This window comes from Temnothorax americanus, unplaced genomic scaffold (genome assembly GCF_048541705.1).
Source record: "Temnothorax americanus isolate GAGA-0224 unplaced genomic scaffold, ASM4854170v1 Scaffold153, whole genome shotgun sequence".
Lineage (NCBI taxonomy): Eukaryota > Metazoa > Arthropoda > Insecta > Hymenoptera > Formicidae > Temnothorax > Temnothorax americanus.
The window spans coordinates 159,520-184,570 of NW_027509290.1; the positions used below are offsets into that span (position 1 = coordinate 159,520).

Below are 25,051 nucleotides of genomic sequence, written 5' to 3' on the forward strand. Positions count from 1 at the left end.
AGTCGTACGATTCATCGAAACCGTTGTCGTACCTAATGTACTTCGATGTCAACAACTTGTACGGCTGGGCGATGTGTAAACCACTACTCTACGCGTAGTTTCGATGGTTTGAAGACGTTTCAAATTTCGACTTTAGCGCGATCGCTTTTGATTTGCCTACGGGCTATAATCGCGTGGTGATCAACGCTCGTCACGAATTGATCTTGATACGAGCGCGCAACGACAACATTTCCCTGGTGGGAAGTCTCGCGTTGGAGCCAACTATCAAAATACTCAAGATACAATGGCGAATGCCTTACGTGGTATTGCACGAGATCAACAAACTGTCGATGCTGCGCACCTTGGAAGACGGACGATATCTAAGTATGGGTTTCCGTTCGTGGGATCTGTACGAGTATCCCCTGTTGCAGAACACGACCAAGCATTCGTGGGCCATTAAGACCGCGACCCAGCTTGAGAAAGCGCAATACGTCGTCTTCGTTCTGCAGACGGGTCGGAAGAACGTCATGTCCGCCGACACAAGCCGATTCGACGACTGCAACTTGACCAACGTAAAACTCTATCTAAACTCGGAAGTTTATCCGTACGACGACCTGAATTTGGACTTTGGTAAACACAGATGGGCGATTCTGTACGATATGTACGCACGTTTCTGCAAGGGATACTACGGATACGAATATCTCGAGCCGAGTCTCACCGTTTCGACTTTTCTACGTAACGGTCCGTTTGTGATCATCGATTGCTCTCGCCAAAACGAATCCGTCAAAAACGCCACCGTGGATGTTAGACTAAAATTCGACTGCATGGAGAACGTACCGCCGAATACCTCCGCGTACTGTCTCATCATACATGACCGCGTGATTGAGTACAACCCGTTGACGAACGTGGTGCGCAAAATAGTCTGAATGTTCGCGGCAACGTCGACGTAAATATTTTCTCTTTCTTTCCATCAATCTCCGATACAATTATTGAGAGGGTAAGGGAGGGGGGAAGTATAAATCAGAGTGTCGCGAGACGGTTTGCAGAGTTGCGCTTTATTCCTCTCGATTGACGCATCGACGAGCGAGAGAAAGATAAAAAAATCTCGTCATGTCCGTACCAACGTTCGTGAACCTGCAAAGATTCCTCGTCGGGATGAAATTTGTCGTGAAGGAGGTGGCGGTGCTGAGAAAAGGCTGCGTTCTGACGCATCACATCTTTAATTACCCCATGCCGTGGAATCTCCTCACAAAATCCGACAAATCGTGCGCTACCTGGTTGATTCGCAATCACCATGGATTACGATGGGAAGACGGAAACGTGCCGTACAGTATGGTAAAACGCCTGATTACATCGGCCGTGCTTGGTATAGAAGAAGACAAAAAAGAAGACAAAGAAGACGATAACGACGAGATGCCGACTTTTGTGTACGTCAAGGGATGCCAAAAACGAGAATGGCTGGTCGATCTGCTGGAGAATTTTGCGCGAAAAAACCTAATCGTCGAAACTCTGGATGCGCATTACGAAGATATCGAATCTTTGAATAAATTAGATGACACCAATACTATGCAATGCGGAAAACATAAAAAGAATTGCGCGTTACAAATGTAATAAAACTATTTAACTGGTGGTCGCGCGCGACGCCATAAAGATTTTTGATCTTTTTTTAATAAATAAATTATATATAACTTTTTATAATGTTTTATTTCTTACTCCCCTTCCCCTCTCCAATCATCACCGTTAGAGTAAACTTTACTTCCCCTTCTCCTAAAAAAAATCTACTGCGCAGTTCTATAAACATTATTTCCCTCTCTCCCTTTCCCCCACTACATCATTACTTTGGGAATTGTCGCGTATACTCGATTAATTTTATATGATCAGTCTTGTCGCGATCGTTTGTACTGACGGTCAACTTCTCAGAGCCTGGAGAGCGGAAATGTTCTCCTTTGAAGGATGCAATAGCAGCAGCAGCAGCAGCAACAACGGTGCAAAACGCATGAATACTATGAATTATTACGTGCCGATTCACGACGTTGAAACTCAAACGTATGAGAAGAAATGTAATAGGTAAGTTTCGTTTAGGATAAAAAAAAAACATATAGAGCCTACCCCAGTTTTTATATCTTAGCAAATTGTAATACTTACGATAAATAAAACTAATTTCATTTATTTTATACAGCATTTCGTTGGATCGTCGCGCGGTTCGTATACTCAGCAGACGATACGCGCTGACAGCTACGGAATACAAATTCCTCGAAATTGGTATCAACGTGGGTCCACCGAGCTACGTGGAGATCGCCGTTGGAGATCCTCGCCGAGGAAAAGAACTGCTATTGTCTTTCGAAACGTGGAAGGCACTATACGAGCAACGGCAAAATATTCAGAATTTCTTTCGCAATGACTTCAAACATATCCATAGTTTTATAAACGTTGGACTGCTAACGGTGAGAGTTTGTACGGTTAATAACATCAAACTCATACGTCTCGAATCTGCAAACGTATGCTTGAGAATGACCGAATCGACGATGCATCGTATGTTCGATCTCGATCGGTGCATCAATGCGAGATTCGATCGTTTGATCAGAATACTTGCGACGGTCGATGCAAAGTTTGCGCAGTTCTCCGATATCGCGTCCACTGTGAAGGATCCCAAAGAAGCGTCGAATGTAATATACGCTAGCGATGCGTTCAATACGAATCAGATCGTCGATTGTGAGCTCGCAGCTTTAGTTTTTTAGTATGTAATATATATTATGTAAAAAAAAAATTAAATAAACAGGCTTTTTTTACAACTAAATGAACGATGTAATTTTTTTGCGTGCATGTCCATCCCTACCTATATTTTATCAAATGTTGTTTACGACGAACATGTTCCAACAGGTTCGATGCGTTATCGAGTCGATCATCGTCCCGATGACGTCATTTTTTTTTTGTTTTTTACGTACTGCGTCGTAAAAAATAGCGCGAAATTGTTTAGTTTACGCGATAACACCTCCCCCTTTTCCTCGAAAATGTTGTTTACGACGAACATGTTTCAACAGGTTTGATGCGTCATCGACAAAACACGCTCCCTACGCAGTGTGCTATCGACTTAGTCTTACCCATTGTACGCCGCCTAGCGGCGTCGTTGCGAACGAGGCCCCCGCGACCCGACGAACCCCGCGGCGCAACCGCGGACCTCTACGCGGCCCCCCGCCGACCCCCGCGGACCCCCACGCGGACCCGCGGCGCGACCGCGAACGCGGACCCCCTCCCCCCGCACGGACCAGCGGCGCGGACCAGCGGCGCGGATGAGTCATCCCGGTGAGTCATCCAGGTGAGTCATCCCGGTGGTATGCCAAGGTCACCCTTTCCCCTTGTAATCCGATTCCCCTGAATAACCCGATACCCCCCTCCCCTTCACCCCCGCGAAATTCAATACCCCTGTGTAACCCAACATCCCCCTCCCCCTTACCCCCGCGAAATTTGATACCCCTGTGTAACCCGACACCCCCCCCCTCCCCCTCACCCCCGCGAAATCCGATACCCCCCCTCCCTCACCTCTCCTCGTAATCCGATACCCCTTCCCTCACCCCCTCACCTCCCGCGTAATCCGATACTCCCCTTCTCTCACCCCCTTGGAGCCCCCGGATTGAAACTCCCTTATATACACTACTGCAACTGTTTTCCTTTTTTACAATTTACAATTTTATTCTACATTACAGCTTCTGAGAAATAATCCGTTATTTCAATTATGATATATTCACAAATTGCTTCTACCTTAATTGTACATAATATGTTAATAGGCATTGCTTTAACAGTAATTATTGTACCAAATATATAAAATGTACTAAATTTTTGCAGAAAAAGTACGCTTCAATATAGAAGACAAACGCAGCACTAGCGGTATGTCTTCAGAAACAAAAAACAAGGTAGTTTATCTTTTGTTGTTGTGATCTTTTTATAAAACATTTTGCAATAAACTGTTTTATTTTATTAGGTTTATCTTGGGAATGGTTTCTATTGCGCACAAGCTGGCTTCACAGCAATGGAAACAGCAAAAAATGATTGTGATTGGACTGTTGCTCTTCTTGTTGGAGTTTTCGGTGAAGATGCTAAATTAATGAGGGTTTATCCTCGATAGCCGGGATTAAAAAAGTTTCCGCTTGGATTCTTAATGTTAGCGCAAAATAAATATACAATTGTTACAAAATAGTAAAATATTTTCTCTTTTTATTTTTATAATAATTATTAATTTTTTTGTTTACTTTGTAGATTTGTATAGACAGCGATTGAAAGACGCCAAATATGAAGGTGACATTGATGAAGCAGTCAAATCACTACCAGCTTACCTCGCAGATCGAGCGTTAGATCTTCAAGGAGGAAGAAATATAGCCTCTCGTGCAAAACGCTCTAAAAAATCTAACAATGATAATCGAAAAAAAGTCAGTTCTAATTTCATATTTTACTAAAACTATTAAGAAAGCTATTATTTTATCATTACCTTGCAGGAAATTGTGTAGTTATTTATTTTCGTGATGTAATTGATAAAATTTTTTATGTTCTTTGTCTTAGAAAGCATAAAGTAGCAATAGAATCTGCAGTTCCATCTACAGTTTTAACTGCTACAGCTCCAACTTCAACTGTTCCATTGACTTCACAGAGCCCATCGAACGTAAAAGAGAAAGCTTAGGAAACTTTAACATGCCATTCTAGTTTAAAATAATAATATAAAACATATTCTCGTGTTTGTATTTTTTAAATTAATGTATTGTTTTATTTTTTGTCTTATTGCTCTTTTTTTTCTTTTTCAGACATATAACCAAGATATCCACTATATGCCATATACATTTAACAAATGTAACACAAATATGGAAAATAAAAATAATTTGAAAAATATTTTAAATATAAATATATAAATATTTTCATATAACATTGCCTTTATTTGTAAGGAGGCGTTATCAAAATGTAAGTAATTCCAGAATTTATATATCAGTCGAGTGCCATATTAACTGCTTCAATATAATTTATTTCTATATTAATGACAATGTGTGTGTGGATAGAATAATCTGAAATACCTACATATTTTTACAATTATAATTTTGCAATGTTTATATCGTATAATGCATTGCAATATTTATATTATATATATTGTTTTTTATATGTACAAATGTAATACGAGCTTTACATTCTTGGAGATAATGTAATTTGAAAAATTGGGTATGCTAATATATTATAATGAACACAGTTTTATTTCAATTACAATTATTCACTCTAATAAATAGACATATAATCAAGCCAGGTAAAATTATGTTAATAAATGTCAAACCCATACGTGATAAGTAATATAATAATGTGATATATTGCCGAATGATAATCATGAAAAAATGTACAAGTATTTTTTAGATTATTAGTTTTAGAAAGGAATAGTATCAATCATTATTTTAATTTAGACTCAAATTATATTAAGCAATTAATGTGACATTCAACTAGAATATACAGTCTTCATCCATTTAAATTTTAAAATTTCTTACGTTTCGATAACGTCTCCATTACTCTTCGTTCACGTTCGCCGGCGGCCTCGACAACGCTCCGTTCACGTTCGTTTGGAGAGTAAATCGAATCGAGTGTAAGAGAAGTGTAACGGAAGTGTAAGCGAAGCCTGTAAAAAGCAAAAATTGGAACATCGGAGCGTAAAGAAAGCGACATCTAAACGTTAAAAAGCGTTAATCGAGCGTTGTGGAACCGCGCTTGTCGAAGAGTTTTACAATTAACGCTTTTTTAACGTTTAGATGTCGCTTTCTTTACGCTTTAATGTTCCAATTTTCTCTTCTTACAGGCTTCGCTTACACTTCCGTTACACTTCTCTTACACTCGATTTCCTCTCCAATTTACGCTTTACTGACGTTTCTTTTACGTTTTATTTTCACCAAGCCACCTAAGAGGAATTTGCGCATCTTTCAAGATCACCATATCGCCAGGCTTTACTTTATCTCGATCGGAAGCAACGCTCCCCCACTTAGACCTTGATTGTAATTGCGACAAATACTCTCGACTCCATCGAGTCCAAAAATGTTGCTGCAATTTAACTAACAACTGATAGCGATTCAACCTATTAGTCGGTACTTCCGTCAGATCTTCCTGTTGTATCAAGAGACACGGTAGTGTCTCGCGCCAAGTACACGCGGAGCGAGACCGACCGTGACTCTTTTACGCGACGCGACGGGTTGCGAGTACCCGAGGTGTTGAAATTTCGATAACGAGCGAACGGATCAAGTTCTAAGTGGGCTTGATCGATTGTATTTAACGGCGCTCCGATTAAAAAATGACCCGAAGTCAACGCAGTGAAATCGGACGGATCACTCGACATCGGCATCAAGGGCCTCGAATTCAAACATACTTTGACTTCCGTCAAAAGCGTGTAAAACTCTTCGAATGTAAGGAGCGCTTCGCCCAATACTTTTTTCAATCGCGTTTTTACTGACTTTATCCTTGTTTCCCACAAACCTCCCATATGGGGTGTAGGGCGGCAAAAAATGCCATTGTATCGATTGCTCTGACAAGAACGCATCAACCTGTCGATGATAATCCCGATCTTGCAGTAAGTTTTTTAAACCCTGCAATTCATTATTTGCTCCTACAAAATTCGTACCGTTATCCGAATAAATATTTAAACATTTTCCTCGTCTCGCTATAAAACGTCGCAATGAATTGAGAAACGCCGCGATACTCAAGTCACTTACTAATTCTAAATGGACAGCACGTGTCGTAAAACATACAAATAAATACGCATTAGCCGTTTTATTACGTGTAACCTTAATATTAAATGGTCCGCCATAATCGACACCTACATTTAAGAACGCTTTACCGGGGCTCACCCTATCTCTCGGTAAATTTTCCATCATTTCTTGCGGGCTTTTGCAGTTAAACCTATAACAAACTCAGCATCTACGCAGGACCTTCCTGACAGCCGATCTACCCGCTATGATCCAATACTATTCCCTAATTAAACCTAAAAGCGCTTCAGGGCCTGCATGCATATTTCTCAGATGTGTGTCTCTGATTATCAAGTCTGTCAATTGATCACTCGTCGCAAGGATCACTGAAAACTTCTGACCATAGGATAGTGGCGCGTTCCTCAAGCAGCCGCCTACTCGTAACATTCCCGCGTCGTCCACAAAAGGGTTGAGAGCTAATAATTTGCTCTTTCTCGAGAATGGATGTTTCGATTTCAGAGTGGCGATCTCCGTTGCGAAATATCGCCCCTGATGATGCTTCAATATAATTCTCATGGCTTCTTCCAATTCTCTCACCGTGATCCAACCTGACCGCCGATCAGTCACCCGCCTACAGTTGTAAGCAAATCTCAGACAGTAGGCAATAACGGTCTTCAATCGCTTCAACGACGAATATTGTCGCCAGACGTCCAACTCTGCACCCGCGCTGACGACCATCGAAACCAGCCTTTTCTCCGGCGCTTCAATCAAAACTGTTGGCTCTGATGGATATACGATGTCTTCTTCTAACCAAGCTGGGCCCTTCCACCACAGCTCCTGGGTCGCCAGCCTCTCCGATCCGACACCCCTAGACAGTATATCGGCCAGGTTTTCCTCGGATCTAACGTGATGTTACTGTGATTTTGTTGATGTCTCCTGTACTTTGGCGACCCGGTTTGTTACGAAAGTTTTCTACCGTGACAATTCTTTACTGATCCAAGCTAAGACCACCTCGGAGTCACACCAATAATGCTTCGCATCAATACGCAACGCGAGCGTTCCATCCACCTTTTCCATTAACTTCGTCAATAGCAATGCCCCACTTAACTCCAGGCGAGGAAGGCAGATTTTCTTTACTGGCGCGACGCGCGACTTGGCACAAATCAACCTAGATCTCCATTCATTCTTTCAGCTGACCTATCTGAGATACAAACACGCGCCGTACGCCTAATCCGACGCGTCGCAGAAACTGTGCACCTCGATCCTTATCGGCGCCGTTAAAACAATCCTCCTTGGAACTCGTACCTCCTCAAGCATCTTGAGCTGTCGATAGTAGCTCAACCACGCTGTATGCAGATCCTCCGGCAAGGACTCATCCCAGCCAACCTTGCATTGCCACAATCGTTGCAACATGATCTTCGCTCGCACAACAACCGGATTGATTAAGCCTAGCGGATCGTAAATCTGCGCTATAATAGAAAGGACCTTTCTCTTCGTTACCTTTTTATCTATCGGAGCTACGTTTACCCTATACAAAAGTGAATCCGCCGCAACATCCCAATACAATCCGAGTGTTTTAACCTGATCGCCTAGTGGCTTTTGCGCGCTTGCATTCGTCCGTTCGGATTCCTCGACAACTTCTGGTAAATTTGATTTCCACTTATGCATAGGAAATCCACCGGTGAGAAGTACTCTGCTCACTCCCTCCTTAATTCGTTTTAGTTCTTCCGCATCGTCCGATCCCGTGATCAGATCATCCACATAGAAATCTCTCTGTATTATCTCGCTTATCTTCGGATCACTTAGCTTGCACTCGTACTCTAACTCATGCAGGGATCTTACCGCCAAAAACAAGGACGCCGAGTTTCCAAACATCAGCACGTGCATTGTAAACTCTTCGATCGTCGAGTTCGGACCAGGTTTCCACAAAATCCGCTGTAGATTTCGCTGCTTCGGGTTAATGCAGACTTGACGATAAATTTTTGGGATGTCTCCCGTCAATACGAACTGATGGTAGCGGAAACGTACGACAATCTCAAATAATTCCTGCTGAATAGTCGGGCCGACTCTCATTATATCGTTGAGCGACTTGCCAGTAGTTGTCTCACAGGATGCATAAAAAACTACTCTCAGTTTCGTTGTCGTGCTCTCATCCTTCAGGACCGCATGGTGCGGCAGATAATGTACGGGCTCGTCCATCGATTCCGTCATCTCATCGACCTTGGTCATATGTCCTGACCTCAGGTAATCCTCCATGCACTCTGTATATTGTGCTCTTAAAATCGGATCTCGATCCAATCTTCGACACACCGACTGCAATTGCTTCAACGCGGTCGCACGCGACTCTCCCAAGACGCTAGGTTTCTCCCGCAAAGGAAGGTCGACGATGAATCGCCCAACCGCTGCTCGTTTATGTGTATTTCGAAACTGTTCCTCGCATAGATTCTCCTCTCTCGATGATCTCGGCCGCAAAGAGCCTTTTTCCACGATCCAAAATCGTTCCATCTGCTGATGCAAATCTGGTTCTTTGACAATCGCACACAACGCCACATTCGACTGATCCGTCCGGTCATCCGGAATAGACGCGTTTCCCGCCATTATCCATCCTAGCTTCGTTTTTTGCAGAATGGGTATACTTCTGCCTAACTTAACCTGTCTTACGCATAATAAGTTCCAGAACACTCTTCCGCCTAACAACACGTCGATCTCGCCTGGCTCTCCGAATTGGTGATCGGATAACTTGATATTTTTCGGAATGTTCAGCGCTGAAATGTCCACCCGTCACGAGGGCGCATGTTCCGTTATACGGTCCATAACTAAAAATTGCAACTTGACTTTAAATTCGTTAACAGCAGAGTATATTGTGGTGTTAACAGCTCCCGTCGCGTCGGGATGACGCCTAACCTCAACCATTCTGTCTGCCGCCGATAATTCTTTAAACTTCGCACAATTATAAATCTCATGACCACTGACCACCGTGGCATATCATACAATCTCATCCTCTAAACTGGCTGACATGAGCGCTCGCACTCTTTCCCCTTCGCGCGGAGGAGGATGGTAAACCTTTATTTAGCTGCAACGCCTCTAATACTGTACAATGTTGTGATAAAAAATCAAAAAGCTCCTGCAGCGTGGGCGCCGCTACCGCCACCGTTTCCGTTTCCCATTTACGTTTAGTGTGAGCATCTACTCGCGATATAACTATATGAATAATTATGCTATTCCAGCATTCTACTAGTTCGCCTAACATTTTCAAAACTCTAATGTGCTTTTGTGTATCGTCAATCAACTTTCTCAAATGTATCGACGATTCTCGTACAATAGGACTCATTTCAAATAACGTCTGAATATGTTGATGTATTACAATCTTTTATTTTTGAAACGCTCCTTCAACAGAGTCCACGCGATTAAATAGTTATCCGCGGTTACTTCCAACGATTACAAAACTTGAGCCGCGTCGCTTTGTAAACACGACTTTAAATAATGAAATTTCTGAATCCGTTCTAACGCGGAATTATTATCAATTAACGCTTGAAAAGTGTCCCTAAGTTGTAGCCAACGCGCGTATGTACCATCGAATTTAGGTAACTCGAGAATAGGTAATCTGACTCTCTCTACTTGAGAACCGCCGTTCCCCTCTCCGCGCTCTGCTTTCACATGCGCTCTATCATCCACCGGTCGGTTTTGCCCAGGTTCAATCCGTCTCTTTAATTCTGCCACCGTGCGATAATAACCGGTCTCGAAACCATCACGCTTCTGGACTTGAACCTCGCTCGCGTCAACATCCTCTATTTTCCCTTGGATGTTTTCGAATTCGTTTCACAAGTCATGTATTTTCTGTAACCTTGCTTGGCACTCTACAACATCAGGTAAATTCAAAGACAAGGACGTTGCAAAATTGTAAACACGAGTGAGTTGACCTTTTATGGTCGCCCGCCATCTTGACAACATACCGACTTCCTCAACCATATTTGAATCGATTTATAACGTTCACGTATAACGTATAATATGCTACTTACAGTACTTACATCTACCGTTGCTAATTACTTAAAATACCGTTTTACTCTGATATCTCTCGAGCTCGGTTCGCTCTGCGTACACGTATGCCTCTTCTTGACCCGCGCTAATTGCCGTCGAATCGTTCTGTCTTACGCCGATTTAACTGCCGCCCACTCACGAGCCCACAGCCAAGAATTCCTTAAAAATCCATAGAATCGCTTCCCCGTTATCCGGCTCGAAAGACCAATGTTTGATATCTCGTCCGGGCGTTCCGGCCGCTGGTGTCCCGCTCCGCCATTAGGTCGAGTCTCTCGGTTAGAGACAATTCTCAGGATAAGTAGGGTCTCGTGATTCTTGTTAATTGTACTCGAGGATGTTATATTATACTTTGCGAATTCTCAAGGACTTTATTCTCTATATACAGACTATCTCGCAATTTACATCTTGTCGTTACGGTGTTCGATCTCCAACTGTCTCCGGAACGGCTCGTCACGCTCCCCACCTTTCCTATACTTCCTACTCCCGTTAGTGTCTCGATCGTTGCTACTTTATCGATATATCGATCGGCGCGCAAACACCGGGATAAGTGTTATTGCGTGTCGCGAGGAAAAGCGTATCGCGGGCCGTGCGTTTTGGGAGAAAGTCGCGTACTCGTGGAGAGCCTTGCGGATACTTTGTGTCGTCGTTCGCGCGGGCAAGTATCGTCGCGCTCGCTCGGCGAGGAGTTTTGCGGACGTGCGGTCGAGATACTGCGTTATACATGTCGTGTGTGGAAACGTCGCGTTGGAATGCTCATTGTGAGTATTAGAGTCGTATCGTGAACATTTCATTGTGAGTATTAGTGTTGTATCGTGAACATTTTGTGTCGGTTATTGCGAACATTAGAGTCGTGTCGCGGATATTCTGCGTCGCTGTGCGAGTCCCGCGAGCGTTAGAGTCATATCGCGGACATCCTGCGCCATTTATTGCGCATATTCGAGTCATAGCGCGGAGACTTTGTGTCGCTTATTGTGAGTATTGTGAATATTGGAGTCGTATCGTATTTTGTATCGTTTACTGTAAATATTGAGAATCTCGCGGACGTTAGAACTGTGTCGCGGAGATCGTACGTTGTAATTGCCTGAGGATCCGCGGCGAGATATTACGTTACATTGAACCCGCGGAGACGAGGCCCATATTTGAAACTGAATTACATTATTATTATTTTTGTTACTTATTGTGTGCTGATTGCGTTACGCTCCTTCCTCACTTTCCTCGTCAAAAGACGTAACCGACGCCCTGAGTTAGCGTTCACGTAAGATATATCTGTTGAGCCGGGAATCGAGTTGTGGAAACGTGGTCCGCGTAATTGCACCTGGCGCCCATTCGGATTGTTTCGTCGAGAATAAAACGCTGATTTCGCGGAGCTACCGTCTTTCGACAGGTAATTTGCGGCCGCGCCCCTTCGGCTAGCGAGACTGAAAGAAATCGGGTCGCACAATACATTAACGAATAAATAATAATACACAATACGTATTTGCCTCATAAATATTATGGCCAAAACTCGAACAAGTCATGCAAATTCATGAATTAGCTTAGCATTTGCAGATTCTTGAAATTTTGTCAAAAAATTTTATTTCAATTATTTCGCATTCTAGCTAATACGGACTGGCTGTAAAGGTCAGACTTTAAAGAATAAAGTAAGTCTCATTATTATTGTGTATATTTAAAAAGTAAATAATTTTATTGATGGAAAAAGGGCACATAGGCTTAAATCATCTAAATCGACCCAGATATGTGTTATACCTATATATAATATACAAAGGACATGTGTTTTCTTTAATGTTTACATTACACAAATGCTGTTGTACTGCCGCGATCCTGAAAATTCGCGCAACAGTGTGTAGTTGAAAATTATGAACATACCTTTATATAACTCATTGAAACTGCAAGAGACAAAAATTATGCATTCCAATTTGTAGAATGTTTTACTTAAAAAATTGAATTTTTTATTTATTTTTCTATTTTTTTATTTAAGGAGGTTCGATGGCTACAACAAAATGCAGAGAATTTTATGAAATTTTAATATGTTGTTCTGGAATGCAAAATAGAATTATGTGAATTTTTTAGGAATTTTTCACCGTCCCGTTTTGAAAAAAATCTGCTCTAAAAATTTAAAAAGTACAATTTTTGGATTAGACTTTTTTCAAAACGGGACGGTGAAAAATTCACATAATTCTATTTTGCATTCCAGAACAACATATTAAAATTTCATGAAACTGGCTGCATTTTTAACATAGGTTTTTATGGGAAATGATATATTGCATATACCTTCAGAATGAAATAAGTGCAAGAAAAAATGCAAATAATAAAGAAAGAAAAATATGCACATGTAACTTAATAATTTACAAATAAATGAACGAAAAAAAGGGAAAAGTTACCGCACATTTCGTAGAAAAATTAATTATTAAAGCATAAATTGCTTGATTTTTCGTCTGCTAGACTGCCACGGTCGTGAACGACGTGAACAGCAGCACGCACTATACACACGCGGCGACTAATTAAAGCAATCCTTTTCATTTCCACTACTTCAAACGCTAGTGCGCTGTTTCCAGAACCCCCGCGTCCCACTACTCCCTCCGATAAAGCCATCGAACCTCCTTAAGCCTTAAGGTGGCTCTAAAGTGACATCGTTAGTCAATAATACAACTCACATAAAACTTGATAAAATACATTATGATTTTTTCTAAACACCTTATCTAAATAAAAATTATTAATATTGATAATGTTCCCATTGATTTTTATAAGTAGTTTATAAATTTATAATAATTATAAAAAGTCGATTGATTAATGTTATCTTGATTCTTTCGCGTCAGTGCGCAAGTACTGTGTAGATAGTGTAGATCTAGCAGCCGCGACTCGCCGTTTCCCCGCTGGCGTATATAACCTCTTAGCGTGTCCATAACATTTTACTTCCGTGACACGCATATGCATCATCACTTTCTCGATCAAATATTTCTTAAAAATCCATGGCAACACACAACCTTTCATATACCACTGAAAAGCTTGTGATTTCATCTTTCAGTGATCAGTTTTTTATTAACATCTCTAGTTTTTCTTAAAAGATATCATATCATTTCCGGTAAAAATTCAATAACCTCTCATAAAAACTATGTTAAAAAAATTTATTTTTTATATTGCTCGTTTGCAATAATTTACATGGCAACAGGATCTCAAATTTTAAGAGATGGTTTATTATATGTTAAAAAACAACCTCCTAAAGTTTTATTTATTTATTTATGTGGCTAGTCTTTTAGTTTACTTTTGAACCACCTTAAACAATAGATAAAAAAGTAGTAAACTAAATAGGTAATTATATTTGAGTAAATAAACAAAAAAAAACACTTTTTACGATTTTATACCATTTATGAAAAAAATGGCACATAAATCAATTTTTTAGAACAAAGAAAAATAAATATCTCTAAATCATGACCTGTTTTCAGAACGTTTAAAGGATATGTTACTACATTTAAAAAAAATTGGTTTTAATTGCATTACTTTTCATTAAGTAATACTCTAATGAAAACTTTAAAGTTGATTTTCTCGAAATAGCATTTTGGCGTATGTGCCCTTTTTCCATCGATGGCCTTATTAATATTTATTGAATGTTTATTTCTTTATACTATATAATATTTTTTAAATTTATTAATCTAGTTTTTAATAAATTAAAATTGTAATTATATACTAAAATTACTATAAGTTTATGTGTTGTAATAAGAAATTCATATTTCGCGTTCGTTGGACTCAGGTATTTGTCACGTGCTCTGTAACTGATCAGCACGTCAAGATGCGTGTGCTTTTGGGGAAAGTGGGGAACCACGGTCTTCTACTCAGGTCTGGAAACTCCAGTGGTGGGGGGTGTCCCGTTTTTCGACGATGAAATGAGTAGTTCTTGAATCTACCGATAGAGGCGCATGTTGAAAAGGATCAGAGGCCGGTATTCATAATCAGATCTTATTTCAAGACCGTCTTAAGTAATATCTTAAGATGCTAATACGGCTCTGTGAATGGTTAATGACATCTTAAGATTGTACTTAAGATGGTCTTAAATATAAGAACCGACTATGAATACCGGCCAGAGTTTCGTAATGGCGGAATACGTTCAATCTTCGTGAACACGTGCGGGAGTATTAGAGCCACCGCACAAGACTCGTATGGTCTTGTAGCGTAACGTAATGTGAGCCCACACACAAGAAACGTATCGAATAGAACCTCCGCACAAGCTCTCGCATGGTAACGTAACGTAGATCAACGCACAAGAAACGTATAACACCGCGCGTAACGGCCGTAACCAATACGTTTCTTGTGCGTTGGCTCACGTTACGTTATGCTACGTGATCATACAACAGTCTTGTGCGGTGGCTCTTACACGGGAATATGTGTAATAGTTTGTAGATAAACTAGTTGTGATCAACTTTGCATGATAGTGACCTAACAACTATGATCAAGCCGTGTGCGGTGCCAAAGTGCAACAAAAACTCGAAGAGTTTGAACCTCAAGCGTTCACTTTTTAAAGTACCGGTGAATGAGATATCGCACGATAAATGGAGAGCTGCGATCCCGTGATTAAAGGCAACGCAATTTGTGTGCGACAGACATTTCGATCCCGGTTGCATTGTAAGAAAGTACGAGAGACGCGATGCAAATGGCCAGCTCCTCGCTGATGTAAGTAAAATTCTAACATATTCTGTATTTTCGGAGCTGATGAGCAGTCGGCATTTGCGAATACTAATTGCATACGTGTTCTGATGCAGATTGAATATCAAAAACCTCGCTTAACTTCCGATGCAGTTCCGACAATATTCCTCACAATATTCTTTTATTCACCGATTTTATCTAAATATATAGATCTCAATTTTCCGCTTGAATTAATGCTCCAATTATTATTGTAGGTGAATTTGACAAGTCGACCCTTCAGCAAAATAAAACAGAAAATGAGGCGTCGATGGAACTGGATTTATCACAGCAGGAACAAAAAGTTGCAATTACTAGTTGCGAGATAGAGTGTTTCGCGAAGCATGCCAAATCGTCCGAAATCTTCGATCTAACAATCGAGGAGGTTCTTTCTAATTATAATTTTACATTCCCGTGTAAAGATCATGCCTCGGAGATTCTCTCTTATGCACTCTGTTATTATGTAAGGTTGAGGATGCGCCAATTTACGTACCAAGAAAATCAAAAACTCAAAAAGAAATTTGTACCTCAAAGGAAATTGTCGAAATTGTGCAATCAATAAAAAAAGTTGAAAATTTAAACCATATCACCTGCCATTCAAACCATGTCACAACGGACAAGTACGCATGCGCGTCGATGATTCTCCGATCGACACGACTAGTGCGGAGACGGAGCGAATTACCGAAAAAGGCTTTGTTTAGCGAGACACCCCCACCACCATCAAATGATGCGAGTTTCCAGACCTGAGTAGAAGACCGTGTGGGGAACATACCGCTTCACCGGTCTCACTCTCTGTAACGCTCTCGAACGATTCGGACGTTCCGTTCGCTCTTTGAATAAAAGCACGAGTTATATTATACTTGTCGCTCTATCTACCTACCTAACGTTTCTCATCACCATCCTGCCTGTATCGTCGGCTAATATTAACAACAGTTTAAACAAAATTATTAATTTTATAACAAAAATATTAAGGGGACTAGGCAAGGTTGAAAATGCAAAAATTGGCTCGTGTTTAATGGTTTATAACAAGGCCGCGAATGAATATAAAACTTTTTTATTGTTTAGGGTATTAATTATAACATTATAAAATAAAAAAATCCATGGAAAGTCGTTCCCAGATCATTAATATCGGCGTCCCAATGTAATAAGGAAAACTGTTGAATCCACGGTTTTACCACGATTCCAGTCGAACGGATAAAGATTTTGGCAAATTCTAAGAATATTTCTTCTCCTCAGGCTTCTCTCTATCGATTATACCTAAAAAATTAAAAATAAAAAAAAATTAACAAAATGGCGTTTAAAAAACAAAAAATTTGTAAAAATTCGAGTTATTTGTTATTATAAAATTGTAGCAATATTTTTTTTCAATCTGATTTTAGGTATAATTCATGCGTCATAGTGTTTTACAATTCCTGTATAAATTTCAAGTTGATATCTCTATCGGTTCTCGAGATATCGTGGTAAAATCATCAAAAAATGTAGTTTCGAGAAAATCGCATTTAAAGTTTCGGTACAATATTTATGTTAGAACGGTCGTACTCACGCGGTTCAAAAATTTCCTCTTCGACGCAGTGAATGGCCCCGGATTATCGTCCAATTTCTCGTAATTTTTATTCACTATCTGATTGCCTTGGAAGCGTTTTTTACGCGGTCGCCCTGGACGGACATACGGCTCCGATTTCTTTTTTCCGCTCTCTGACGAAGACATTTTTGTAATAAAGCGATTGTAATACGACAAACTTTCAATACATTAGCACAACCTCTCTGGAAGTCGATTATGTATAAACTTTAAACGAGGTAAAAATTAAAAACAAAATAATAAACAGAATAGAGCATGTAAGCCGAGTTAGATGTGCGTGTTTATTATTCTTTGTGTCAACCGCAATATATACAATTAGAAACAGAAACGTTTCGACTTTATTATTAGGTTGTCTTTAATGCGTCGTTACAAATTAAAACTTAATTCTACATATTGCATAGAGAACGTTAGAAATTAGAATAATGCTCAGACCGTTTGGTCGGGACCAACCGCGCGAATATCTGCGTTCGGCCGGCCGCGCGCCACATTACGTTTTACGCTCTCCTGACCTCAATTTTGCGAATTTTTCAAAAAAACAAACGGGAAGATGATTCTAAAGAATCACAGTATCGGAATATGCAAAAAACCAAAAATCGATTTTTTCAAAATTTTAACTTTGCCTAGTCCCTTTAAGATATAATTTGATATATACGTTTATTTGACTATTTCTCTCCTTCCCCTTCCCCTCCCCTCTCATCATCCCTCTCTCTCTCTCTCTCTCTCTCTCTCTCTCTCTCTCTCTCTCTCTCTCTCTCTCTCTCTCTCTGCTGTTGCTCAATTAAGCCAACCTCGCGCGGTCACAGGATTATGCACGCCGGATGTTGGTTTGAAATACCGCAATGGATAAAGGTAAAGAAAGCGGTGATCAACGTGCATTCATACGACAACGCGTGTTTCGCGTGGGCGGTAATCTCCGCTTTGTATCCCGCTCTGCGGAACGTGGATCGATGCGGGTCGTATCCCTATTACGCGACGGTGCAAGGGATCGAGTTTCCTATGACTCTGAGACAAATTTCGAGGTTCGAACGACTCAACGACATATCCGTCAACGTTTTCACCACTTGGCGGAAGGGACGAAACGACGAGATCGTTCCTTTACAGCTGACCAACGATAAGAAGGACAGACATGTCAATCTGTTGTATCTGTCAGATTCGCGAAACAACTCGAACGGCGGTCATTTCGCGTGTATAAAGAATCTGTCGCGATTGTTGGGGTCTCAGTTAAACAGGAGCAAGAACATGAAGTACATATGCGATCGGTAGGTATAAAAAAAGAGTGCGATGTATGTGGAATAAAAAAAAATCGTACATATTTTATTTTCAGATGCTTACACTACTTTCACTCGAGAGAGAAATTGTCCGCTCACAGCGTCGACTGCGGAAAAATGAACGACTGCGCCATCGTTCTTCCGAACGACGACAACAAATGGTTGTTTTTTCGCGATCACAGTAGAAAGGAGCGACTTCCCTTCGTGGTCTCTGGAATGCGTGTTAGAGAAAGAAAAGATAAACAACGATAACGTCAAGAGATACGCATATCAGCATCACAGAGCGTTTAGCGTGGGATACTACCTGTGCAGCCCGTACGACGAGATTGGACCCGGGTACAGATTTCGTCGCGGCGAGGACTGCGTGTCGTGGTTCGTCAACGAGCTCAACGTTATCACGCATCGCGCGAAGGAGATACTCATGACGAACGTGACCATGGCGGAGCTCACGTTGGACGAGACACGAAATTTTTGGAGCGCGACGAGCTGCCACATATGCGAGAGACCGTTCAAATCGGAGGACGGTCAACGCGTGCGCGATCACTGCCACTTGACCGGACGTTATAGAGGTCCCGCGCATCCGCGTTGCAACCTAAATTATAGAGACTCGTACGTTATTCCTGTGTTCTTTCACAATTTGTCCGGTTACGATGCCCACTTTATTATCAAAGATATCGCCAACAACTTCGAGGGTAGAATCGATTTATTACGTTGTACATATCGTTCACGAAGTATGTAAGGGAAGGCGTTAACTGGGGAAACTGCGCGAAATTGCGATTTGTGGATTCGTTTAAATTTCTCAGCACCAGTCTCGAGAGATTGGCGTCGTATCTCGATAAGGGCAAGCTGAAAATCATGCGTTCGGAATTTTCAGAACTAAGCGAAAGCGATTTCGACCTGCTCACACGTAAAGGTGTATTTCCGTACGAGTACGTCGACGGCTTCGATAAGTTGCTGGTGACGGAATTACCGCCGCGCGAGGACTTTTACAGTTCGTTGACCGGCGAAACCGCGAGCGAGAGCGATTACGAGCACGCGCGGAACGTCTGGGGTTGTTTTCGCGTGAGAAATCTCGGCGAGTACAGCGATCTGTATCTCAAAACGGACGTGCTTCTCCTAGCGGATATCTTCGAAAATTTTCGCGACACCTGTATCGACACTTACGGACTGGATCCCGCGCATTACTACACCCTACCGGGGTGCGTCGTGTAGGCGAGGCTGTAGTACTCGGGGGTGCGATTCGAATTGCTCACCGATATTGACATGGTAATGTTCGTGGAGCGCGGTATCCGCGGCGGTCTGAGTCAATGCTCCAACAGGTACGCGCGAGCCAACAACAAATATATGCGATCGCACGACTCTTCGCAACCGTCGACGTATCTCATGTACTTCGACGTGAACAATCTGTACGGTTGGGCGATGTGCGAACCGTTGCCGTACGCGGACTTTCAATGGGTCGACGACGCGGAGAGTCTCGACGTAATGTCCGTGAAATTGGACTCCGCTATCGGTTACATCTTGGAGGTCGACCTGACGTACCCGCATGAACTCCACGACGCTCACGCTGACCTTCCGTTCTGCCCGACGCGCGATAAGCCTCCCGGAAAACGGTGCGATAAACTCCTCGCCACTCTGCGCGATAAATCGCGCTACGTGCTGCATTACCGTAATCTACAGCAATGCGTGCGATACGGATTGTGCGTCACGAAGATTCACCGCGCGCTTCGATTCGCGCAATCTCCGTGGCTTCGGGGATACATAGAGCTTAATACGGGATTCAGAGCTCGCGCCAGCAACGATTTCGAGAAAGAAATGTACAAATTAATGAACAATGCGGTATTCGGCAAGACCATGGAAAACGTACGAGATCACGTAGACGTGCGTCTCGTGACGCGTTGGGATGGGAGATACGGCGCGGAGGCGATAATCGCGAAACCGAATTTTCACAGTCGAACCGTCTTCGCGGAGAATCTGATCGCCGTCGAGTTGCGCAGGCTCGAGGTGAGGTTGAACAAACCCATCTACGTCGGTATGTGCATTCTCGAGATATCCAAGACGCGCGTTTACGATTTTCATTACGATTACATGGTGCCGCTGCATCGCGAAAGGTGTAAGATAATGTACACGGACACCGACAGTCTCATATATTTTATCGAGTGCGACGACGCGTACGAGGATATGAAACGCGACATCGCGAGATTCGACACAAGCGGCTAGACAACAAGTATCGCATGCCGCGCGTCAACAAGAAAATACCCGGTTTGATGAAGGACGAGAACGACGGCGCGGTGATGACGGAATTCGTTGGACTGAGGTCGAAAATGTACGCCTTGAGGGTCGAGGAAAAGAGCGACACGAAGAAAATAAAGGGCATCAAGAGAAACGTGGTCGCGAGAACGATAACGTTCGACGATTACGTGTGTTGTCTGAACGACGCGATAGGGCAGTTTAGGCGTCAGTCGTGTATTCGTTCGACTGCACACGAGGTACACACCGTGTCCGAGTTGAAACTCGCTCTCAGCCCGTACGACGACAAGCGATACGTCGTTCCCGAGTCGTACTACACTCTACCGTGGGGGCATTACAAGATACAGCCGTGAAAAGGACCTTTTTTAATAAAGAATATACAACAGTCAACAGCCCTTTTTTCCTCTGAGTAAACTGACGATACAATTGCGCGAGGATTCGCTTATCGCTCGGCGGATGTCAATAGGGCAGCATATAACTCTGGAAATAGCTTTGAAAGATAACCGCGATTGACCTAGAGAGGGAATTCGGAATGGCCCGCCCTCTCGCGCCGGGCGAGAGTGGTGGCGCCCCTCGCTTCCCCCACTATCCTGAGTTAGAAAAGCGGATTTAGAATCAGGCTTACGTGACGGTGGGTCGGGGACAAGAAGCGGAACGCGTGGGGGCTGCCATAAGCGGTGGGCGAGGGGATGGCGTCGGCAGACGGGGCCGCCCGCGATTGACTTAGAGGGGGGAATTCGGAATGGCCCGCCCTCTCGCGCCGGGCGAGAGTGGTGGCGCCCCTCGCTTCCCCCCACTATCCTGAGTTAGAAAAGCAGCGGCGGGGCGGCCCCCGTCTGCCGACGCCATCCCCTCGCCCACCGCTTATGGCAGCCCCCACGCGTTCCGCTTCCTGCCCCCGACCCACCGTCACGTAAGCCTGATTCTGAATCCCCTATAGTATGCCTACTAAGTAATAGGATAGAAATAGTAGGAGATGTGAGTGGACGGCAAACGAGGCAAACTGAGAATATTAGAATTCAATATCGCAGGACAAGAAGCGCACAGAAAAGTATATTTTATGAAGGTTTGAACATGTATAACGCCCTGCCGATAAAAATTAAGCAATGCGAAAAAATTGAACCTTTCAAACGTAGGTTAAGAGAATATATTTTACCTCATGTAGAAAAATTAATTTAACGATATTTTATGTAAAAAAAATAGCCGAGAAGGCTAATAAAGCTCAATCAATCAATCTCTCTCTCTCTCTCTCTCTCTCTCTCTCTCTCTCTCTCTCTCTCGCTCGCTCTCTCTCTCCCAAGATTAAATTTTGTAAAATTTCATCACTTTGTATTGTACATACACTACCGTTAAAAAATTTGGAAGCACTACTTTTTTAAGAAAAACCACCGTGGTATTAATAAAATTCTTTACATATCCTTGGAAAATGATTACAAACAAATAATACTGTGTTCAATAGTTGAAACCAAAGACACAGTAAAGTTTCTCGTATATGACGTTTTTCTTTAAAAGTATTGACCAAACTTTTGAACGATAATGCATGTATGTACATATTATTAAGATATATACATAATAGAGAAATAAATATATTTTTATGATAAAACTTATAATCTCTAACTTGACTTAACCTAATTTAATTTAATTTAACTTAATTTAATATTTATTAAGCTTATTTAGATATTTAGCCACTATTCCTTGATTTTTTGTAAATATATATCTATTTCAATGTGCTGTAAAAATGTTCTATAATACTGATTATTTCATTTTTCTTAAAGCCTATAACATCTTAATTTATATTTTAATTTATTGTAAAACTTATTTCTTAAAAAAATAATAAATAAATATTAATACATATTTATATGTATATATATTATTCTATATTAGTATATGTATATATATTAATCTATATTAATAATCTTGTTATAATAAATTAGTAAAGTTCTAATTAATCAGAACGAATAAATTAAATCAAAATAAATAGGTTCCACAATGTTATGTGTTTCAGCTGTCTAGTTAATAAGACACAGCCAATTCTAAAATTAGTTGCCTAAAAAATAATTACAGAATATTTTTTTAACTCTGATTAAAATTGGTCAAATTTGAAATTGATTGGTCTTATGAATTATTCAGATTTCGAATTATGGGCACATATATGTAAAACATATATTAATTATATAGAAGTCTAACTTCTCTACAGTTGAGCTACACAACTACAAGACGAATATATCTGATGCCGAATAATTATTATCCATTATATAGCGAATTTTTTCATAATGTAATAACGAAGGTTATGCCTAACGATAAAAAACAATAAAAGTGCAAAAAAGTGACAAAAGAATGTAGAATATTTCAGAAGATAGGAACATCGTGCTATTGCAGGCATCTTTAAAACAAAGTGTGCATTGCTCCATTTTATATGTCGCCAAATCATTCAGTTTATCTTCCATCGTCTTGCATGGATCAAAGTGTTCTGTTTTAGCTCTTTGGCACGTTCTTATAATAACATCTTGTTTTGGAATAACTGGAAAAATACATTATGTTTGAATTAACTGTTCTGAATATACATATTCTATGCCGTTCATATTATTTTTTACGCGCCTTGCGAATATCTTTAAGTACTTACTTTTACTATTATTAAAGATCATCATTTTCGCACAAGCCATATTCTGGGGAGCGTCTTGATAATGCTGAAATATTTCATCAACGTCAAAAAATGATGCAACCAATTTCAGGCCATTGTGTTGCTGGATGCTTCGTTGCCATTCCTGTATATTGTTAACAGTACATTCCATTGGTTGTAACTTTGTTGTCAAATTGGAACCACAACCTTCGTTTGATAATGAAGTGCACATGTAGCATTTTAGCGCATTTTCTATAAAAGAAAATATGGATAATAAGCCGCACCGTATCAAGCCGTTTCGAAATGCTTATATGTCGCATATATTCTTTTCTTTTAAATATTTAAACTTGAAATTAGATAAAAAGAATTTATGACTACAATAGGCATAAGAGCCTACGTTTCGTTCTTTGCCATCAGCCTAAGGACCAGAGCATAAAGATTATCGTAACCGTTTATGACTCTGTCGTAAGTCATAAGCCGGTGTCGGAAGTCAACGCACAAGGATTGACGTTAGTGTATGTCGTATCCGTCGCGTATGCAACACGATGGATATGACATACGCTAACGTCAGGTCCTTAGGCTGATGGCAGAAAACAAAACGTAGTAGTACGAGAGCCCACGACCAAAACCATATGTTATCGCTTCCCGTTTAAAATCATGTAAAATCGATAGATTGGACGACCCTGTGGACTGGATTAGGGGATTCGGGGCCGACCATCCGCCGGGCGAGGAACGGGCACAGTGTGTCTACCATGGTGGAATAAGTAAGAGGTGTGCTCGACAAGCAGACCAAATTTCGACAACACATTTCTTAATGTTAAAAATGTTACAGCACGCATATATTCCATTCATTTTCTACCATCATGTTACAAAAAAAAACCCGAACATTATGGAGATTATTCTCCAACGACAGTTAAGGTGCGAATTCATGGGACGCTCGTTTCAGCGTTTCGCGAAATCACGTGATTTCGCGCTGACGCTAGCGTCAAGCAAAGAAAGCTGTATTTTTTCAGCTTTAGCGTCAAAGCCAAAGCAGCGCGAAGACGCCGAAATTTTGACGCTGTTTTCCTTTTCATGAATTTTAATTGACGCCGACGTCACGTGTGGTCATGCAACCTTCTTGCCGCTGAAAATGAGCGTCGAGCGTCAGCATGAAAAGGCACCTTTAAGGTGCGAATTCATGGGACGCTCGTTTCAGCGTATCGCGAAATCACGTGATTTCGCGCTGACGCTAGCGTCAAGCAAAGAAAGCTGGATTTTCTCAGCTTTAGCGTCAAAGCCAAAGCAGCGCGAAGACGCCGAAATTTTGACGCTGTTTTCCTTTTCATGAATTTCAATTGACGCCGACGTCACGTGTGGTCATGTGACTTTCTTGCCGCTGAAAATGAGCGTCGAGCGTCAGCATGAAAAGGCACCTTAAGAAGTCTTTTGCCTGATGCTGTTCCGACAGAGAATCTGTTGAATGATCAACAAATTTTAAGAGAAATAAATAATGATCCTTCAATTCATGTTAATATTAATAAGAACTTAAGGTATACAATTTGTGCTTATGTAAATGTGTTTGTGTTATTGCTAATTATCAACATATTAATTTTGAAATATTTACCCATTTTTAGACTTATGCCAGTGGCTGAATATTCTAGTTCAATTAAAGTTGGTGGAGTCGACTCAACTATCCATAAAGAAAATAATGATACTAGCACAAATAACTATAAATTAATAACTTTAAGTAAAAATGTAGAAAATGCAGTTCCATTAAGGATTACAGAAGATGCATCAATACCAACAATAAATGAAAAATTAAGTGCGAATATTATAGAAAATGATAAGTATGTGTTTTTAATATCTCACAATATTATTTTATTTTTTTTAAGAATATTATATATTTAATTACTTATTTATTTATAGTTCTTTTGACCAGCAAACATCTGTTTTTGATCAAACAAGTTGT

The 25,051-nt window shown here is 41.2% G+C and overlaps 4 protein-coding genes and 2 long non-coding RNA genes across 6 annotated transcripts; 4 read left to right on the top strand and 2 right to left on the bottom strand.

Moving 5' to 3' along the window:
• Positions 1-1,089: 1,089 nt before the first annotated feature.
• LOC143895348 (uncharacterized) lies at positions 1,090-2,717 on the top strand. The gene is made up of 3 exons (XM_077402401.1): positions 1,090-1,406; positions 1,861-2,046; positions 2,135-2,717. Exons 1-3 carry the CDS (start codon positions 1,090-1,092, stop codon positions 2,715-2,717), a joined length of 1,086 nt encoding a protein of 361 aa, XP_077258527.1.
• A 1,110-nt stretch (positions 2,718-3,827) lies between these two features.
• On the top strand, positions 3,828-4,787 carry LOC143895342 (uncharacterized). Its single transcript, XR_013256289.1, has 3 exons — positions 3,828-3,890; positions 3,959-4,137; positions 4,234-4,787. It is a non-coding gene; the product is annotated as an uncharacterized LOC143895342 (long non-coding RNA).
• A 3,114-nt stretch (positions 4,788-7,901) lies between these two features.
• Positions 7,902-10,643, bottom strand: LOC143895349 (uncharacterized). Its single transcript, XM_077402402.1, has 3 exons — positions 10,628-10,643; positions 10,247-10,471; positions 7,902-9,439 (listed from the first exon to the last, which is right to left on the bottom strand). The coding sequence occupies exons 1-3, from the start codon at positions 10,641-10,643 to the stop codon at positions 7,902-7,904; spliced, it is 1,779 nt and encodes a 592-aa protein (XP_077258528.1).
• A 4,224-nt stretch (positions 10,644-14,867) lies between these two features.
• Positions 14,868-16,925, top strand: LOC143895340 (uncharacterized). The gene is made up of 2 exons (XR_013256288.1): positions 14,868-14,945; positions 15,117-16,925. It is a non-coding gene; the product is annotated as an uncharacterized LOC143895340 (long non-coding RNA).
• An 847-nt stretch (positions 16,926-17,772) lies between these two features.
• On the top strand, positions 17,773-19,445 carry LOC143895350 (uncharacterized). Its single transcript, XM_077402403.1, has 4 exons — positions 17,773-18,224; positions 18,290-18,455; positions 18,508-18,842; positions 19,037-19,445. The coding sequence occupies exons 1-4, from the start codon at positions 17,773-17,775 to the stop codon at positions 19,443-19,445; spliced, it is 1,362 nt and encodes a 453-aa protein (XP_077258529.1).
• A 2,773-nt stretch (positions 19,446-22,218) lies between these two features.
• On the bottom strand, positions 22,219-24,710 carry LOC143895351 (uncharacterized). Its single transcript, XM_077402404.1, has 3 exons — positions 24,707-24,710; positions 23,104-23,406; positions 22,219-23,001 (listed from the first exon to the last, which is right to left on the bottom strand). Exons 1-3 carry the CDS (start codon positions 24,708-24,710, stop codon positions 22,775-22,777), a joined length of 534 nt encoding a protein of 177 aa, XP_077258530.1. The 3' UTR covers positions 22,219-22,774.
• Between the last annotated feature and the right edge of the window lie 341 nt (positions 24,711-25,051).

Excerpts from the sequence above, each read along its gene's own strand:
- LOC143895348 (XM_077402401.1), top strand. The coding sequence starts at position 1,090 with ATGTCCGTACCAACGTTCGTGAACCTGCAAAGATTCCTCGTCGGGATG. Across the intron at positions 1,407-1,860 it reads GACGAGATGCCGACTTTTGT|TCTTGTCGCGATCGTTTGTA; the intron begins GTACGTCAAGGG and ends TTATATGATCAG. Across the intron at positions 2,047-2,134 it reads TATGAGAAGAAATGTAATAG|ACTAATTTCATTTATTTTAT; the intron begins GTAAGTTTCGTT and ends ACGATAAATAAA.
- LOC143895349 (XM_077402402.1), bottom strand. Across the intron at positions 9,440-10,246 it reads CGAGTTACCTAAATTCGATG|CGCTGAACATTCCGAAAAAT; the intron begins GTACATACGCGC and ends TGGACATTTCAG.
- LOC143895350 (XM_077402403.1), top strand. The coding sequence starts at position 17,773 with ATGCACGCCGGATGTTGGTTTGAAATACCGCAATGGATAAAGGTAAAG. Across the intron at positions 18,225-18,289 it reads ATGAAGTACATATGCGATCG|ATGCTTACACTACTTTCACT; the intron begins GTAGGTATAAAA and ends TTTTATTTTCAG. Across the intron at positions 18,456-18,507 it reads TCGTGGTCTCTGGAATGCGT|CATCACAGAGCGTTTAGCGT; the intron begins GTTAGAGAAAGA and ends TACGCATATCAG.
- LOC143895351 (XM_077402404.1), bottom strand. Across the intron at positions 23,002-23,103 it reads GATCTTTAATAATAGTAAAA|TTATTCCAAAACAAGATGTT; the intron begins GTAAGTACTTAA and ends GTATTTTTCCAG.